The 18,562-nt window shown below is 41.3% G+C and overlaps 1 protein-coding gene across 7 annotated transcripts in view; it reads left to right on the top strand.

The window, feature by feature from the left end:
• The first annotated feature begins 8,032 nt into the window (after window positions 1-8,032).
• The window catches only part of LOC135263710 (uncharacterized), a 70,882-nt gene continuing 60,352 nt past the window's right edge, over window positions 8,033-18,562 (top strand). Inside the window, exons 1-4 of one of the 7 annotated variants that reach the window (XM_064352031.1) lie at window positions 8,033-8,580; window positions 9,018-9,120; window positions 9,552-9,660; window positions 10,064-10,196. In XM_064352031.1, the coding sequence (XP_064208101.1) occupies window positions 9,101-9,120; window positions 9,552-9,660; window positions 10,064-10,196 (262 nt within the window). In that variant the 5' untranslated portion in view covers window positions 8,033-8,580; window positions 9,018-9,100. Of the gene's footprint in view, window positions 8,581-9,014; window positions 9,121-9,551; window positions 9,661-10,063; window positions 10,197-18,562 lie in introns of all 7 variants that reach the window. The other 6 variants (XM_064352030.1, XM_064352035.1, XM_064352034.1 and 3 more) reach the window with 6 other exon arrangements.

The raw sequence follows: 18,562 nt of genomic DNA, 5'->3' as shown, positions 1-18,562 counted from the left end.
GTGATGCAACCAGGTAAAATATTCATTTAAACCAATAAATAATAGGTTAAAGTGAACAAATGGTTGATAACTATGATGTGAATAGCTATTGTATTGAATGCATTCATTTGTATATTTGTATAATTATTTTTCTGTCTTTAAATGTAAAATCGGATGCTAAAGATACTAAATACCTGGCCACTAGAATGCAATAATCTTAAATTATTGTAAATACAAAACACAACCACAAAATAGTAATGTGTTAGGCACTGTAGACATTCTAAGGGGTACTTGCCAAATATTTCACTTAGAATAAATAGTAGGAAAATATATATATTTTTTACAAATATTTGGTTGCGCCACCTGACATTTTTTGAGTGGTGAAGTTAAAAATACAGTCAAAAAATGAATTTAAACACTTCGAAATGTTATTTAACAAATGTTTAAACACATTGTTCCAGACTCAAAAATATGCATTACATCCATTTTGAAAAGACTTTTTAAAAATAATTTTTAGAAGCTTTAACATGTCAACATGGAAAATGGCTCTGGTAAAGATAGGGGTGATCATAGGGATAGTATTGTTGGTGTTGTTATTTGCCTCATGTTGTGCAGTTCCATTGATTCAGTCCCTGGTCAAAGGTATGGTAACTTCAGTCACTGGGCAATTTCTAGTTACAACTAACCTGGAAAGGGACATTACCAATGCAGATAAGTGTGAGAAAATGATTGTAGAAGAACCAGTGTGGCTAATCAATAATGACCCCTCCATCATTGAGTGTGGTAAACTGACGCCAGGAAAAGGAAATGAACCATTACACAAGACGCACAATGGTGCAAGGAGGGTGGGGTGTTTTGCTGTGACTGTCATTCAAACAGGACCTAACGAGTATCGCAATCAATATGGAAACCTGGTGAATGCTAAAGGCGGCCCGCTTGATTGTCCATATGGAAACCCTCTTTGCGAATGGGGTGTGAGAGGAGGTGCTGGCTGGGAATGCTGGAACCTCCATCCACAAGCCGCCTGCCTGGTGAAAGATCCTCGGTTCTGGGATGCTTACGCTAGATGCATCTATGGAGAAACTCCTGCGTGTGGCAAAGACTACCAGCGCTGCGAGGAAAAGAGCGACCCGAATCACTGTGCATCGAATGTGCTAGTAACCTCTCCAGAGTGATAACCCTCTACAGTGCGTAAAGTACCTGGGTGGAAGAAGCACACATCGACTACACAACTCGCGTAATGATAAAGAGGATCGATAACAGCAAGAGTATCTGAGTGATGTGCTAGCAACCTCTCCTCAGCATACAAAGAGCCAAGCTACGACTCGCAAAGAGCCAAACTGGACGGAAGTAGATGACGGCGCCGGAAATGAAAATGAGTGAAGCAAAAGTAAAAGTTATAATCAAGAAACCAACATAACCAATTAATAATTAACTGATTGATTAAATAGATAACTAACCAGAATTATGATGTTAGAACTCCATTTTAACCATCTTATGTAACTGTATAATCTTGTGCACCTGTAACCCGTGGCTGGTCAAATTATTAATGTACTCAGGCTTAAGCACGCGATATGTATACATGAAATTGTATTCGTTAGAAGGAACTCAGACTACACTGAACCTCGTTGTGAAACAAAAGCCACAGTTTGCCCTGTTGGTGTTATTCAGGAAAATTCAGGCGATGAAGATATAATCCAATCCATCGCACTCAGAGGGCAACATTCACGTGCGAAAGGGGGGCCACGTGATGCATGTTCGGGGGCATGCCTGAGCAGCACTCTGCCTTACTGCTCATGTTCAGCTACAGTTGTGTGGGTGAGTACTGGACGACAACTGCTGGGCAAACTGGTTTGCTAGTGGCAAAATTAAGCAACAAAAAGGCTGTGTAGGGAGTCTGTTGAATTGTTTACTTCTCAACGAGTCAATGTGGGCTGAAAATATTTAGTAGTAAAGAGAATATGTTATACTGATTGTTACGCAGACTATACTTGTTATACTGCTTTGGATCTCTTTGGTCTGTGTGAATGGTGAAATGGCAAGAACTGTGAGGGAAATGAGCATTGTGTGGCTTTTACCGCAAAAGAGGGGATGTTTTCCATGCGATGCTCTGCTCTGCTATTAGGTCTCCCTCCAGCCGACAGTCATCATTTTGATGATCGCTGAGGTCATAGGATAGCGTTTTGCTGTCTGACCGGACGGAATCTGACAACAGATCTTAGGGAAAGTTTGTCAAATGTGATCTATACATGTATTAACATGAATACATATTAATCAACGTATACCAAATAACTTTGGACCACGCCCTGCAAGAACCTGGTGCAATTCTCATCCTCCACGAGGACCTGGAGCTTGGAGCGGAAGGAGTGTTTCTTCTGCTCTTCCCGGTAGAGGGCGGAGAGGCTCTGCTTTGTTTGAGCAATTTCGCTGCTTACTTCCAGGCCTCGGGACTGGAGGAGGCTCACTCTCCGGAGGTCAGCATCGAGACCCTCAAAAACTGCCCTCCGTTCCTTCGCCTTCCTCGCCCGACTGCCCGGAAGTAGCCCCCTATACCCTCTATAATCATCGCCCACTACTCAACCGGGGAGTCAAAGAGATGTTTTAGACTCACCCACTCCAGGTATCGCCTCGAGAAGGAGCTGAGGGTCCTGGAGATGACTGGTGTTCATTTTCCAGAGACCCCTGCCAGCTGTTATTGGCTTCTCCCACACCAGGGACACGGTCACCATGTGGTGGTCTGAGAAGTGCACTGCCTGGATGGAATAAGCATGCACCCCCAGGCCTGGGGTGAGCAGGAACATATCAATTCTTGAAGAGGAAGCACCAGAGGAACTCATCCATGTATGTTGGGGGGGGAGAGGCGCCCCCGGCATCGTGGAGGAAAAAATCCCCCAGGATGGACCGCAGCTCGTCGCTAGATCTATCTTTCCGAGGTTTACTGCGGTCTTCATCTCTGAGGGTACAATTAAAATCTTCCCCCATGACCACCGCCATTGTGCAGTATAAGAATGGTATTAGTTGTTGAAAGAGGGAGACCCTCTCTGCCACGCCTGTGGGGCCGTACACATTGATCACCCTGAGTGGGGAACCCCCGACCTCGATGTCAGTGATGAGGATTTGCCCACACTCTACATCTTCAGATGTGACTATTTTAATACAGGTTTTTGATCAATGTGCTGACCCCGTCGGCCCGAGCGACATTCAAGCTGGACCAGAGAGAGTCTCCCATTTTCCATTCCCCACTCAGGACACCGTCCATCTCCCGAAAAGGGATACCACATTCCTGTAGTAGGACGATGTCCGAGGGGGCCTGCTGTAGAATGGAGAAAACTGAGTGCCATTTGTCTGGGCTTTTGATTGATCGGGTGTTGATTGTAGAAATGGTAAGCTTATGTGTCATGATGAATTATATTGTTTTAAGGTGTCGTGTGTACCAGTATTACTGTTTTGACATTTCAAGGTAGATTTTATTAATTGTGTCCATAACAGTGATCGAGTTATTTAGGCGCCTACTCACCCCCGATCCTTGTCCGCACATAGGTCCCCCTTCCTGATTGCCTGGCAGGCTCCGCCCTGGAGAGGTGGGACAGTGTGGAATTGTCCCCAGGTTCCCTTCAGCCTCAGGAGGTGCTCGAGAGGGGTGCAGCTGAGTACTCCCTGCTGCAACTGGGTCTGGAACAGGAGCCGGCTGGTCCCTGATGACAATGGGCCTCATTCACCAATATCTTCCTAAATTTTTTCTTACATTTGTTTTTGAGAAAGGTCCTAAGAAAAGTCTACGTCAGATTCATGACGTGTTCTTAAACCGCAGAATTGTTCACAACCGTGTTCTTATAATGATGAATCCCATTGTCCTCGTAAACTGAAAGTGCATGCCAGTTGTTCCTAATTAGCATAGGTAAATGCCCCGCCAATCCCCATAAAAGGGCATGAGACCGCAGGGCCGTGTGCACACAGAAATTGAAAAGAAAAGTTGAGTCACCCCCCCGATAGTGTCACCCGGTGTGGTCTGCACCCCCTTAGTGACGCCTAGTGACAAATAAGTGTTCTCTTCTCCAACATGTCCTAAGTGCTTAGTTTGTATTCAAAATTTAAACATTTGCTTTTGCAGTATAGACTAAACATTGCATAATTGAAACCCCCAAAAATAAAAGGTCACTACAATGGTTTGATTTTTATCTTTTATTTACAGATGAACTCCCACTGAGGCAACCACCATCTGAGGTGGAACCTGGCACCTTAATGCTTTGTAAAATAATGGAAATAATTATTTAAAAATATAATAAATGATAAAAATATTATTGTAATTTAAACCTATAATATTATACAACTGTAGAATTGAAGAAAACACAATAACCAATTATTTTGCACAAACATGTGTGCATAAGTGTGCTCTTGAGTGTGCGTAGCTTCTGTTCTTACCTAAGAACAAATCCCAAATAAGAAAACATTAGTGAATGTCAGAATCTTCGTGAAAACTGCGTAAGTGGGTTTTAAGAAGAAAATTCTTCTTAAGAACGGTTGGTGAATGAGGCCCAATGAGTGGTGTGGTGCAGGGCTGTGACAAAGTTTTATTAACCAATTATTGCGGTGGTGATTTTCGAGGGGGAAGCTGAGGCCTATTTTGGGGGTGGATATTAATGTCCTGTCTGTATGTGGGTTTTTGTTTTAGTTGTGGTTTTGGTAGAATATGGCAAGTTATTGCTGGATTTGCGGGGTTCTCTATTCTGTTCTGTTGTTTTGGTAATGGTTCTTTTTGCCCTCCTCTTTTTCCTTGCCAACTGCCAATTGTGAGAGAAGTCCATGTCTGTGTTGGAGGAGTCCGACTCCTCCACCATGATGGGGGTGTCGGAGTCACGCTCCTCTTTAACTGGTTTTGTGCCGATTGTGGTGGGTACATGGGAAACAGAGGGTACTATGCTTTGGGGGAGACTGAAAACGGTGTTACTGGGTGACGCCGATGAGGTGCTCTGTGTGACTGTGAGTGACTCAGCCTGGGGACATGTCGTGGGATCTGACCTATTCCTGGGTTTGGGAATGGGGGGTGGTGGGGGTGATGGCAGATGGTTGAGGGGGCGTGGTGTTTCGAGCCCTGTTCGCGTACGAGAGGGGGCAATCCCGGAAAAGATGCCCCCTCGCTCCGCAGAGATTGCAGGGCTTCAGGTCACGGCACGCCCTGGTCTAGTGCTCACCTCCACAGGTCTTGCACTTGACCACTGTGCAGGCTGTGGCTAAGTGGCCTAACTCGCCGCAGTTCCTGCACAGTTTGGGCATGCCGTTGTAAAACACCACACCCTGATTCCTCCCCAGTGTAATTGTGCTGGGGATGTGACACACCCCCCCAACTGCAGAGGGGTCAGGCTTGAGTTGGACCAGCCATTTCCTGGCCCCTGTCCAGACTCCATCCTCATCAAGCACTTTCCTGGCTTCAGATTTTACTTCACCATATCTGCCCAACCACGTACTCACATCGTGGTCCTGCACAGCTTCATTATAAAACTGCACAGTGACCACTTTGTTTTTTGTGTCGGACAGCGGCTTGATGGAAAAATTACTAAGGGGTACCCTGGAACCTCTAAAGAGGTTCCAGAACCTCTCCAGAACATTGGAATTCTTAAAGCTCACCTCAAAAATGTCTGAGGGGCCTGGAACCTTCACCAAGCAATTCAGGTCACTCTGTGAGAAGCCCATTGCCCTCTGAAGCACCACCCTAGAAAATTCAGCAGCGTTGACTCTCCCCCCGGTGGTTGCTGCCTCCACGGCGCCCCTCTCGGCTGCGCCATTCGCCCCTTGTACCACCGGGGGGCTCTGACTGATGCTGCTGCTCCCATCTTCTCTGTTCGCCTTGTAGCACAGCCGGACGGCGTTGTGGCGGCGCATCCCTGACACTGCAGTGGTCATCCTCCCTCTCCCTCAGGCTAGGACCCGGGCTGTAGCAGTTGAAGAAGAGAAAAGAGGACCACGCTCAGGAATTGATGGTCTGTCCCAGAGGAACCAGAGATAGGTAGGCTTTAGGGCCCAGACACGGCACCCTCTATGCCTGGGGACCTCCTTTCCAGCGGGGGCGCTGGACGTTGTTCCCCTGTTGAGTCTGAGGAGGTCCACTGGTCCCTCTATCTACCTGCTCCTCGGCCTGGAGAGCAAGAGAGGGGAGAAAGGAGCAAGGGCGAAGGCCCAGCAAGGCTAGCGTAGCCCAAAGGTCCGCCAGACCTTCAGAGGAGAGAGAGACAGAGAGAGAAAAGGAGAAAAGAAAGGAGAGACACCTGCTCCAATTACACTCCACACACCCACAAACCCCCCGTCTCACACCTGTTAAGCGTGAGGTTAAAGATTTGTGCGCGATGAAGAGAAACCCGAGCACACGTCCTACACCAGCAGTCCTAACAAGGATTATGGGTTTGCTTCTCAGAAAGTTACAGCTCATAAGCATAACACACACTGACCCGCCCTGCTCGGAGTCTCCCCTTATATTGCCTGGGCTATGCAAATAACTTTACTTGCCGGAGCAGCCGCTGATTGGCTGCCTATCTCTAACTGTTCAGCCAATCGCCGACACTCCTGCCTCTACCCAGCTCCAAGCTGCCACACATACACAAGTCGGCAGGGAATAGGGGGGGAACTCAATAACTACTACAAGAGACGCGATACACAACAAAACTGTACAAGCACACGTAACACGAATATCTACACTTTTAACACACAAAAGTACGCTAACTACACCTAGCTACACACAGCTATATACAAGCAAGTATTTACATGGTGCCAGCAATGGCAATTGTAGCTAGCTGCCAATCGTAGCTAATTGCCTAGCTAGCTACCCCAGGGTCGCCACAATAGCTTAGCTTGATATTTTTCCTACAGTCTAAGCTCGCGTCAGAGCTAGGTAGACTGATAGATCGCTAGCTAGAGAGTTAGCAAAGCAGATAGCTAAATATCCAGCAAGAAATCTAGAGAAATAGATAGCTAATAGCTAGTTAGCAAGCAAGAAATCTAGATAATGTTAGCTAGCTAGACAGACATAACTACAGGTCGCTAGCTAGCAAGACAAATAAAGTTAGATAACATTATTAGCTAGCGAGACAGCTAGATCGATCGCGCGCTAACTAGGAAGATAAACCATATTTTTATCTTCCTAGCTAGCTAGGGATTTTCTATCTAGCTGTCTCGCTAGCTATATGTAGGCTATATCATGGTTCAATGTATATATACAAATCAAGATATGATATATTCACAAAAGCATCGCTAGCTAGCTGACACATACAGGAATAAATAAATATCATTGACGTTGTTGCAGAGATTGACGTAACCGGAAACGTAACCCCGGAAGTGAATGGGGGGATAAACTTTGTAGGGGGATGAAATTGTTGCGACAACGCCCCTATGGGACAAATGAATGGCGATTTCCGAATTCCTTTAAAATAAATTGACATGACATTTGGACGTTTTTTTTTGTATATAAAAAAATTCTGTGTCATTTTAAAAAGTCAATTGCTAACGGCTAAGTGGTTAGCCACCTGAGATGACCCGTCGCACAATTACATCATCACACATAGAGCTGTTTCGATACACACGCGAAAACCGTTTTCTTCTTGTTGTTTCCGTTAGTGTAATAAATTATACATTCTTCTGTTTTTTACAGTTGTATATATCGTTGAAAACATCTTAATATAAATAGGCTACTTGCGCTTCACAAGCGTTGCCAGGGAACCTCAAGAGCTGTGACGTAAATAACATGAGCAGCAGTGTTAGTTTTTTGTTAGCAAAATAATTGTTTCGGTTGAAAAACGACATCGGAATTCAGCGGATCCCGTGCCATTTAAGAGAGAAATGTGACCGGATAAAAACGTCCAAGTTTTAAACGCCATCTTAAATCACAGACGGTGACAGGGACGGTTATGTGAAAATCCATTCATTTTTTCCATAGAGAAATTTCCCTTTGAACCGGAATTCCATATATGGGCAAGGTGTTTGCTTGCGTTACGTCAGACTAATGTAGATGTTCAGTCGCTCGCTACGCACAGCAACCGTACAGCAACGTTCAGAACCAATCGCTGCTAGTACTTCCCCTCTAGACAGCACAGAAAATTTCCCGATAAATACGTCATCAATGATGGGCAAATCAAATTCTTTGGGTACTCATTTTCAAGACTTGAGCCAATACGAACATTCTACCAACCAACCGATCACTTTGCAGTCGACATTTGTAACTAATTTCTCTGGTGTACTGGTAAATCCTGAAAATAGGATACAGGTCGGACAAAATTAATAAAAACGTAATAAGTAAAATAATAATATCAACAAAGAAACTGCTATGGTCAAAACATTAGATAACTGATTGTGGAAAATTACCTGTCTGCCTCCATATTGCTAGCTACTAGCTGTATTAGCTAAATTGTAGTTTTCAATTCGGGACAGAATTTAGCTATCGTAGATTTATTTTAACTAGAGTTTAGATACCTCGCGAACCTGATTAATCCCTGGAATTTCCTGAGAGATTTCCGTTACTGAACAGGCGTGTTGCAACAGATGATACCTCCATAGCGATATTAAGGAAGAAATGGCACCGCAGCCAACGGGGAGAGACGTTTTATGCAGGAAAAGGTAAAGCACTGTTACCTCTAAAACGTCAATTCAAACTTTCCCTGGAGAAAACAATACATGGAATTTACACATTGCGCATATCTGGCAATAGCTGCTGAATATAATTGCAGTTTTCAAAACAGACTCGTAGTTATCGGTCAGTGATCTTGAACTAAATGACGATAGACTGTTCTTGTAACTTGAGATGGCAGGTTCAATTCTCAGCTGTAGCTTTGCTGTTGTATCCTTGAGTAAGGTACTTAACCTGTATCAAATGTCCAGCTGTAAGTGATAAATGGATTGTATGTTAATATATAACCTATATATATATATATATAACCTTCAGTGGCCCTGGAGAGGGGTATCTGCTAAATGCTGAAAGTAATTCTATGCATATAACAATGACAATGATGTTGTAGATTAAGTAGCTGCTATGAATGTGTGTGTGTTTTTAGTAGGAAGGTAAAGCGAGAATGGAACTCCAGCTGGAATACCAGACTGAAAGAGATTGTTGGCTTCCTGCCTATCTCTCTGCCAGCCAATGGACATGTGCTCACTAAGGTTCCTCTCTTAATTTCTCCCTCTGCTCTGCTCTCTCACTTTCTCCTTTCTTGGTGTTCCTTGCACTCTCTGCCCTCATACCACATCCCTGTACTGGCAGAGCACAGTATGTGGGTATATCATATCAGAACCGAGTCAAGTGATATACAGTCATTTGATATACAGCAGGCCTGCAGACAAAAGTAAAACATATCCCTGCTAATTTAGAAAAGAAACGTCTAAAAGTGATTTGTGACAATGCCCTTTGTGAAACGGACTATACAATTAACATTAAATTAAACTGAATTTCTATGATTGTACCTTTATTGATTTGTTAGTACTCATATGTTTTTCTGTGTAAATTCTCGGGGATCCTGCTGCGGTGGCTTTTCTTGCCCAGGTCTCATGTGTGCTTCTGGTTTGTGTAACACATTTCCTGTAATGCCCTGCAGAAGGAGACCCTGGTCCACATGCTGCAGTATCTGGACTTCCTCCAGAGCCACATCCAGAGCCTGCATAGAAGGCTGCCTCCTCACTGCCTCCCACAGATTCAAGAGAGAGGTGGGACAAGTTGCTTGCAGTATGTTACATTTACATTCAGCTGTTTCACACCAAAAATTCAACCATCCACTAAACGAGGAGTCTCTAACTAGAGAGACACAAGGTGTGGCCTGTTTTTTGTTTTCACCTTAGAATTGGAAGCACATTTCTCAGACATGAGAAACCAGGTGAGTAACTGCTGGTAACTGATCAATTAAGTGGCAAGTAGCTACAAAGCCCAGTAGATCCAACGGCTTTCCAGGGGAAAGATGAAATATTGCTGCTTTAGACAGTGGACAAGGCGACAAGCCTAGAGGAGCTGAACTGCGTGTTCTCATCATCATGGATTCTATTTTTATGGTAGTCTAAGGTGTTTTCTGTGGATAGCATTGCACTGCATATTTCACTGCTGCTGTCATTGCAGTGGGGTTGGTCTACGAGAAAGGAGAACAGCCAGCCAGAGCCCCTGCTGGAACTAGAAACTCCAGTATGCTTTCTCAAGGCCAATCACAAACGTCTCTGCAGCTGTCCACAGAAGAGACTGTCCCTTTGCACAGGTACCACTGAGCAACATCAGCAATCATGTGATTCTAGTGATGTGTAAATTTTTGATGAAGAGAAATAACTTACCACAATGTATCTCTCTTAAATTACTATAGTTATATCATGGCCAGTGCTGTAGTGGTTAAAAAAAAAAAAAAAAGTGGGTAAAAAGGGGCCAGCCCATTTTCAACCCTGGCACATGACTAGCTGGGCCCACCTTTGTGCAGCTGGTTTATGCTGTAGTGAAAATATGAGCTGACCCGCTTTTAACATTTTGACAGTTTAATTACTATTCACATCAGGGCTGGCAGTAATCCCTTCTCACGGCTCGACAGTGCTCCCATTTGAAACTGATGGGGGTGGCAGTGTAGTAAAATGGCTAAGGATTTGATCTTGTAACCTAAAGGTCACAGGTTCGATTCCCGGTAGAACACTGCCGTTGTACCCTTGAGCAAGGTACTTAATTTGCATTGCTCCAGTATATATCCAGCTGTATAATTGGATACAGCATAAGTCACTCTGGATAAGAGCGTCTGCTAAATGCCTGTAATGTGTGCTAACTGGAAAAATAATTTTGGAACACATCTAATTGGGATGCATTAGTGTATTGCTAAATTGGGAGCACATAGAAAACCTATTAGCATGACACCCTGCTTCTTCCAATTGGTTCAGACATTTGGCTGGATACATTTGTGTAGTTTGTTTTAGGGCTGTCAAAAAGTTTTTGATTCCGCGTTTTGTAATTAACATAAATATACAGGCTTTAATTTATTGCGGCGAATCATGTTCATGCACTCAAAGTTCATTTCCTGTGCTAACGTTACTTCGTCTGTCACATCAAAAATATTGAAAACTAACGGTGAAAATGGCAGCAGCATCGGAGGAGTTGGTCCCACTAGCTGGTAGTAGAAGCCCTGTTTGGGAAGTAACGTTAACACAGGAAATGAACTTTGCGTGCATGAACATGATTCGCCACAACCATCCTGCTTTTAAATGTAGCAAGCTATCTTGATCCTCGCTTTCAGAAATTAGTGCCAATAACCTCCGGTGATACTTTCAGCTCCATGGACACCTAACGTTACTGGTCAGCTAACAATTTAGGCTAAATAATGTTCCCATATGGCAGGCTGTGTTTCCTTTCTGTTCTGAAGATTTTGATAAAATTGGATGATGAAAGAAGTTAAACAAACTAAACAGAGTAAGTAATTTATGTTGTTTTAGTACAGGTATTAGCCGTTTGAATAGTTTTTGTGTTAAGAAATAAACAGGGATTTCCTATAAACAATCATTTCCCTATTATTGTGATTAATAAATGCTGAGTTGTGGCAAATTACATCCACGAGAAAGTTCTTTATTCATTTGCGCATTAGGCTATAGAAACTGCAGGGGGCTCATTTATAAAATGAACTGCGTGCACGTCAACACTTGTCTCTACCTCAAGTCATGTTGAAATTTTATAAATCACTACTTTGACGTGATTTTCTACGTAGGCTACGCGCTACGTAGTTGATCTAAAATACGTTCTATAAATGAGGCCCCCAGATGTAGTAACCTAGTATGAAAGTTCACCGATGTCCTCTATTCTACTGCCCGCTTGTGGAAAATAACGGGTAGGCCAGTTTGGAGGGAGCGTCACGTGCATATTGCGCCCGACAATGAGCAGCTTATTTTTGTGAATTGTAAGCAAATGATAAACTCAATTTCATGGCACTTTTGACAGAAATTAGTTTGTTTCCCATTAAATCTTTTAGTATCAGTATAGTCAAATTCTGTCAGTTCTCTCAATTCAATCCTCTCGCATAACCAGTTCTTTAATTAAATCTCTTTTCAATATCAATTTTCTCAAGTAAATAACAATCTTCCCCTAAATTATGGGGTGTCTGTATTCAGTTTACATAGATAATACTAAGGGAAAATAATCAATATGCAGTATGAATATGAATATTCCAAGTAATCAGTGACTAACAATAGAATTAATGAACAATCAATATTTAATTTCTGTATGATTTTCTATGTTTCTGTCAGTAATTCTATTTTTTAAAAAGTGAAATTATCATTAGCATTATAATTAATAATCAGTAAAAAGTAGTCCAGTCTAGCAAGGCAATCCAATAAAAACATGATTTAAAAACAAAAAAGATAGTCATTTAAATAACTGTCACTATACAACTGTATCCCCTTGCCAGTTATCTTATAAAGTTATTAGATTTAGGAGGTGAAGTGGGAGTTTTTGGAAAGATACTTCCTGTATATAAATTGAATAGTAGCCTAAAAGCTAAATATAAGCAAACTACGTAGCTTAAAAGTATGGGTTCAAAGTATGTGTTTCAGGGATTAAATATAGTACTATATGTCAAATACAAGGTAATTTCAATGATTAGAACGCCCTGTTTTGTGTTTTTAATTTGCCAAAATAGTCTAAACCTCTGTCTTCCATAATGCTTTCATTTTCATATTGACTAAATTGTCTCAATTGGCCCGCTGTAATGCCACTCGCAGGAGTGTGTGTAGTGATCTGTCGTCCCAACTCGCTCGATTTAAAAACATCATTTAACCATAAGGCACTCACAATTTCCCAAATAAACTTCCTTTGACAGAAATTCTGTTATCAGTAGCCTATCGAAGACAACCTGCAACCATAGGCGCGATTGATTAGGTACATCCCAACGCCCAAGTGATGGATAACACCAGCCAAGGTCAGGCAGAAGCTACTGGAACCCTATTGTTTTTGTGCAGTTTTTAAAAATTATTATTAGAGGTCCAAGCTGCAAAACTGCTGGAACCCTATTGTTTTTGTTAGGATTATTCTTATTATTTTTCTCTGCTAAAAGTGTCTGAGGCTCAGCAACCATAAGTCCTAGAGCAACCAAATTTGGAAGGTGGGTTCCTATTGCCCCCCACTACTCAGGCACTAAAAATCACATATGTCGGCCAGATGGTGGCGCTATTACAAAGGGTCATGCGTAAAAGGCCATAACCCCCACACCATAAGTCAGATCAACACAAAACTTCATTGACTGATGCATCTGAATGCGCTCTACAACTTTGCCATTGGCATCACCTATGTCCGCCATATTGTTTGCCCGCCATTTTGACTTTGATTTTGGAAACTATAACTAAACTAGAAACTATTTTCAGTAAAGATATATAGAAACATAGGCTATCCTTCAGTTGAAGGGAATAATCTTAAATTTCCTATGATGCTGCGTTCGCGTTTCTTGATGTGTTAACATTACTGCAGTTTGCTAGGGAAACGCGAATTACTACTTTACAACAGTAATTACATAACAGTAGTAGCCTACATTAACTTTTTTTGCCTGTTTTATTTTTATTTATTTATTTGTCTTCCCCTACTGAACTAAGTTTGGATAGACTGCAAACCATCTGATGTCCTCATATTTTCCCTTGGTGGCAACTGTTACCATGAATGGATTTCATATTCATTATAGCCAAGACCTATGACTGATACATACAGCATGCTACATCTTAAACGGATGAATATTGACTGAAAAACAAGGTAAAACGTCGTTTTTTTCAATATTTCGACTGGGGTTTTTTAATGGAGGAAATTCACACATACAGATAAAAACGGCAGGTTCTACGCTTGATTTTGATGTATAGGTTGCAGGGGTTTTTAAAAAATCCAGCTGCCACACAAGGCTTGTGTCTCACTAGCTCCCGCACCTCCTCCTCGATGTGAGAGTTTCCCTGAGTGATAGCCGGGAACGGTCAGCTCTCAGCCCGCTGCCTGCTGTGTGCTGACTCGGTGGGGGCGACTACAGAATATAGCGATTACTTTTCAATAATGTGTAGTAAATGAAACGACTACTTAGTGAAAGCAAAGTCCTGTTGCAAACAGAATGGGCATTTTTATCTAGTGGCCATCTACAATGATATGAATCCATTAGAAGAAACATAATGGCTGACGCATAGAACTTATTTATTAAACGTTTTGCAACGCAGTGGCTCAAAGTTTGTTGGTGTGTATAACTGGTGCCGCCTCTCTCTCTCTCTGCCTGTGTAACGTTAGATAGAGGCTATGAGAACTCGTCATGGAGCTGAATTTTTTTTTCTTTTTCCCCCGAATTTGAATAATAACGAGCAACTTCGGGTAGAAGAAATATCTGTTTCCATCGCATTATTCATGCTTTCCCGAATACGGTATTTGGATTCAGATACATCCCTAGCGGAAGCACTGCAGCTCTGCATACAGGCCAGCCATCTAAGTGTTACGACATGCCATCTAAGTGTTATGACATAGTAAAGGCCTTTACGGCAAGCAGCTAGGACACATCCATCACAACGCAACTAAGTAATCCGACAGCGTCTCTTAGCACAAAATTGGCCGTAAGTTATCAATATTTTATACCATCATCATGATATTCAATAGATATGTTGGGTGAAGGTATATGATCATGAGGACAAAACCATTTTAAAATCGCTCCGTAGGGGGCGTAATAGTGCCAATGCTTGGACCCATCCCAACGTCGCTTGCGGTTTTAATTTAAATTTTTTTTTTTCTCCAGGGAAAACGCTTTTATTTCTCAGACAGTGTGGTGAAAACTCTTGAAACTTGGTAGGCATGTTAGGGATGTGTGAAATTGTGATATATTACAACATGGCAGCTATTGACCTGATAGTGGCACTATAGAGCATGTTCAAACATAACTTTGAAGATTCATAACTTTTGAACAGTTTGACCTACATACATGCAAAACTATTAGAAGCCCCTTTTCAAAAGGAAAAAAATAATATTATTGGGCCAATACAATGTGCAGGTTACATTCCTGCTATTTCAAATTCTTTGAAAAACACAAAAAAAATCTTCTCATGAACCATCCATCCGGTCCATGTTTTGGATTTGGTGTGATCCATCATTGTACCAGTCCCTAGCTAAATAGTCCATGCATCAACATATGACTTAATTGTGAGCCAATCAAATTACCCCATATTGGGCGTGTCTATTAAAATCACTGTAATTAATTCCAGGCATGGTCATTGGCCTTGAAACATTCTGAATTGAAGTGCAAGTCTTTCTGTGCAAAATGAAACTTGAATGGTGTCACTAGCTTGAAAAACATGACTGTTATAAACTAAGAGGCTATTTAGCATTATTTGCCATCTGAAACATAATACCTACAAATCTTCTACTCATTAACCATGCATCTCATGAAGATGCCATTTGGAACAAGTACACTTTGTTCAGCTGTCTAACTAAATTGCGAAGGAGAAGTTTTGGTGAAAGGAGAGCCAATCATATTTCAGTATATGAAAATAGCATATGATGCTAAGTAACCATACTCATTCTTGATCTGATTCCAGACTTGGTCTTTGGCCTTTAAACTTGGTCAGAAACGAAGGGCGGGTCATTCTGAACAAGACAAAACTTGAATGGTGTTCATAGCTTGAGAAATATGGCCACTATAAATAAAAGTATATCTACAGTAGCATTCATAGCCATTGTTCCATCTGAAAAAATAGTACCTAAAAAAATCTTCTTCTCATGAAGCATAAGTCTGATCAAGATGCCATTTTGAATCAGAAAACTTTGTTCAACTGCCTAAATAAATTGCGAAGGAAAAGTTTCGATGTTCAAAGATGGTGGAAAGAGAGCCAATCATATTTCAGTATATGAAAATAGCATATGATGCTAAGTGACAACATTAATTCTTGGATTGATCAATTTCAGGCTTGGTCTATGGCCTTGAGAAGTGTTCTGAATCGAAGGGCACATTCTTCAGAATAAGGCAAAACTTGAATGGTTTCAATTGGATGAACTATATGGGCACCAGTAGGGTTTAATACACTACATGGACAGAAGTATGTGGACACCTGACCTCCAACATCTCATCTAAAATTCTGTGCATTAATACTAGAGCCCGACCGATATATCGGTATGGCCGATATATCGGTCATTATTTGACTTTTTTGACGACATCGGGATCGGCAGTTATGCCGCCGATGTGCCCTGATTTTTTAATAAGTATAATAAAAAAACAATGATTATTTATCTGTACTTGTCTGTTCGAACGTTGTAATTGCTATTTACTAGAATTATCCAGTAGAGGGAGCTCTAATACAAGTGTGAACTGCAGCAGCTGACGCGCTACTTCTCTAATAAGACGTTTGTCACTCGTGCCTCATCCAATATTCTCCACTGCAAGACTTGTCTGCACAGATTCGATTGCCGCAATAAAGGTATGTATATTTAGTGAAAGTTTTTAATTAAATGCGTTTATACGACCACTATGTTTATCAATCCTCATTATCAAGCGAGCGAGCTAGCTAACATATTTGGTTCACTTTAGCAAGCTAGCTGGCTAGCAAGCCTTTATGAAGTGGCAGTGAGCACATAAGCAGCGTAGGATCTACATTTCCAGAGGACATCGCTGTATTCTCAAATAAATAACCAGGTAAAATAAAATGGTGATTGAATGTATCACACATTTGTTTTTTTTAAATCTGAGATAATGATATTAGCTACTATATGATGCTGTGTAAATAGCCAACACGTGATTGCAAGCGAGTGTGTCATCTAGTCACGCGTCATCGTAGCAAGCTAACCAGACGCAGATAAAACACTTCTAACATGAATCATTTTAAGCCATGTTATCTAACTTTGTCGTGATAACATGAGAGAAGGATTGCTGCTGGAGAAGTGAATCAACCAACAGTTAGCGCGGGTAACCTGCACGAAAGCGCATTGTAGTTTTTTTCACGTATTTCATCCAGTCAATTTAATTTCATCTAACGTTACACTTGATTCACTCTTTAGCTCCGCTAAACAATGTCTTACTCTTTGAGATCATGTAGTAGAAATAAAATAAGAAAATATAATTCATTTAACTTACTGAGAATATATAATCAGAAATAATAAGACTGTGTCAATAGCTAATGCGTTATTGTGAGCGAGTGTGTCATCTAGTCACGCCTCAGAGCGCATTGTAGTTATTTTCACCGCCTAATTCTTATGGGCAGGGAAGCTCGGTAGATAAAGTCTTACTCTTTGAGATCGTGTAGTAGGAATAAAATAAGAAAATATAATTAATGTACTGAGAATAGATACTAAGACATAATTATAACAAATTAATAACAACAACAATAATAATAATATTCATAAAAATACATGTTTGAAACTGGAAAACTGATTTTTTAAAATTAATTTTTTATAGATGGCTGGAAGAGAAAGGAGTAAAAGCAAGGTGTGGAGTTATTTTGATTTCACACACTTAAAGATGATGTTAATATATTTAATTTAATATCTTTTACTTTTTTTATCTAAAAAGTTCTTTGTGTTTATTTTTATTTTTATTTGTTTGCTTATAAGTTAAATGTTCTTAAATATAGAAACTTTAATAAAATATAAGTTTTTCAAATTGATTTGAAAATGTTGCACTTTTTGACAAAATATTGGTCAAAACATCGGTAATCGGTGGGCTAGGACTCTCCAAAATCGGGATCGGCATCGGACCCAAAAATCTGGTATCGGTCGGGCTCTAATTAAAACGGAGTTGGTCCACCATTTGCTGCTATAAAAACCTCTACTCTTTTGGGAAGGCTTTATACTAGATGTTGGAGCATTGCTGCAGGGATATGCTTCCATTCAGCCAGAAGAATATTTGTGAGGTCAGGCACTGATTGGGCTATTAAGCCTGGCTTGCAATTGGCTGATTATGGCGCAAATTAGCACATACAGCTAAAAACTACAGGTTCTAAGCTTGATTTTGATGTATTGGTTGCGGGCGTTAGAAAGAAATCCAGCTGCCACACAAGGCTTGTGTCTCGCTAGCTCCCGCACCTCCTCCTCGATGCGAGAGTTTCCCTGAGTGATAGACGGGAACGATCAGCTCTCAGCCCGCTGCATGCTGTGTGCTGACTCGGTGGGGCCGACTACAAAATATAGCGATCACTTTTCAATAATGTGTAGTAAATGAAATGACTAGTTAGTGAAATCAAAGTCCTATGTTGCAAACAGAATGGGCATTTTTATCTAGTGGCCATCCACAATGATATGAATCGATTTGAAGAAATATAATGGCTGACGCATAGAACGTATTTATTAAACGTTTTGCAGCGCAGTGGTGTGTGTAACTGCCCCCCCCGTCCGTGTAACATTAGATAGAGGCTATGAGAACTTGACATGGAGCTAATTTTTTTTTTTTTTTCCCGAATCTGAATAATAACGAGAAACTTCGGGTAGAAGAAATATCTGTTTCCATCGCATTATTCGTGCCTTCCCAAATACAATATTCGGATTCGGATACATCCCTAGTATGTATGTGTATATATATATATATATACACACACACACACACATATATATATATATACATATATAATAACAGTAGAATAAATATCAATATAATGTATACACACATAC

Source organism: Anguilla rostrata, chromosome 9 (assembly GCF_018555375.3).
Source record: "Anguilla rostrata isolate EN2019 chromosome 9, ASM1855537v3, whole genome shotgun sequence".
NCBI classification, from domain to species: Eukaryota; Metazoa; Chordata; class Actinopteri; order Anguilliformes; family Anguillidae; genus Anguilla; species Anguilla rostrata.
Note: the sequence above shows the minus strand (reverse complement) of the source record. Positions and strands in the feature narration are given on the sequence as shown.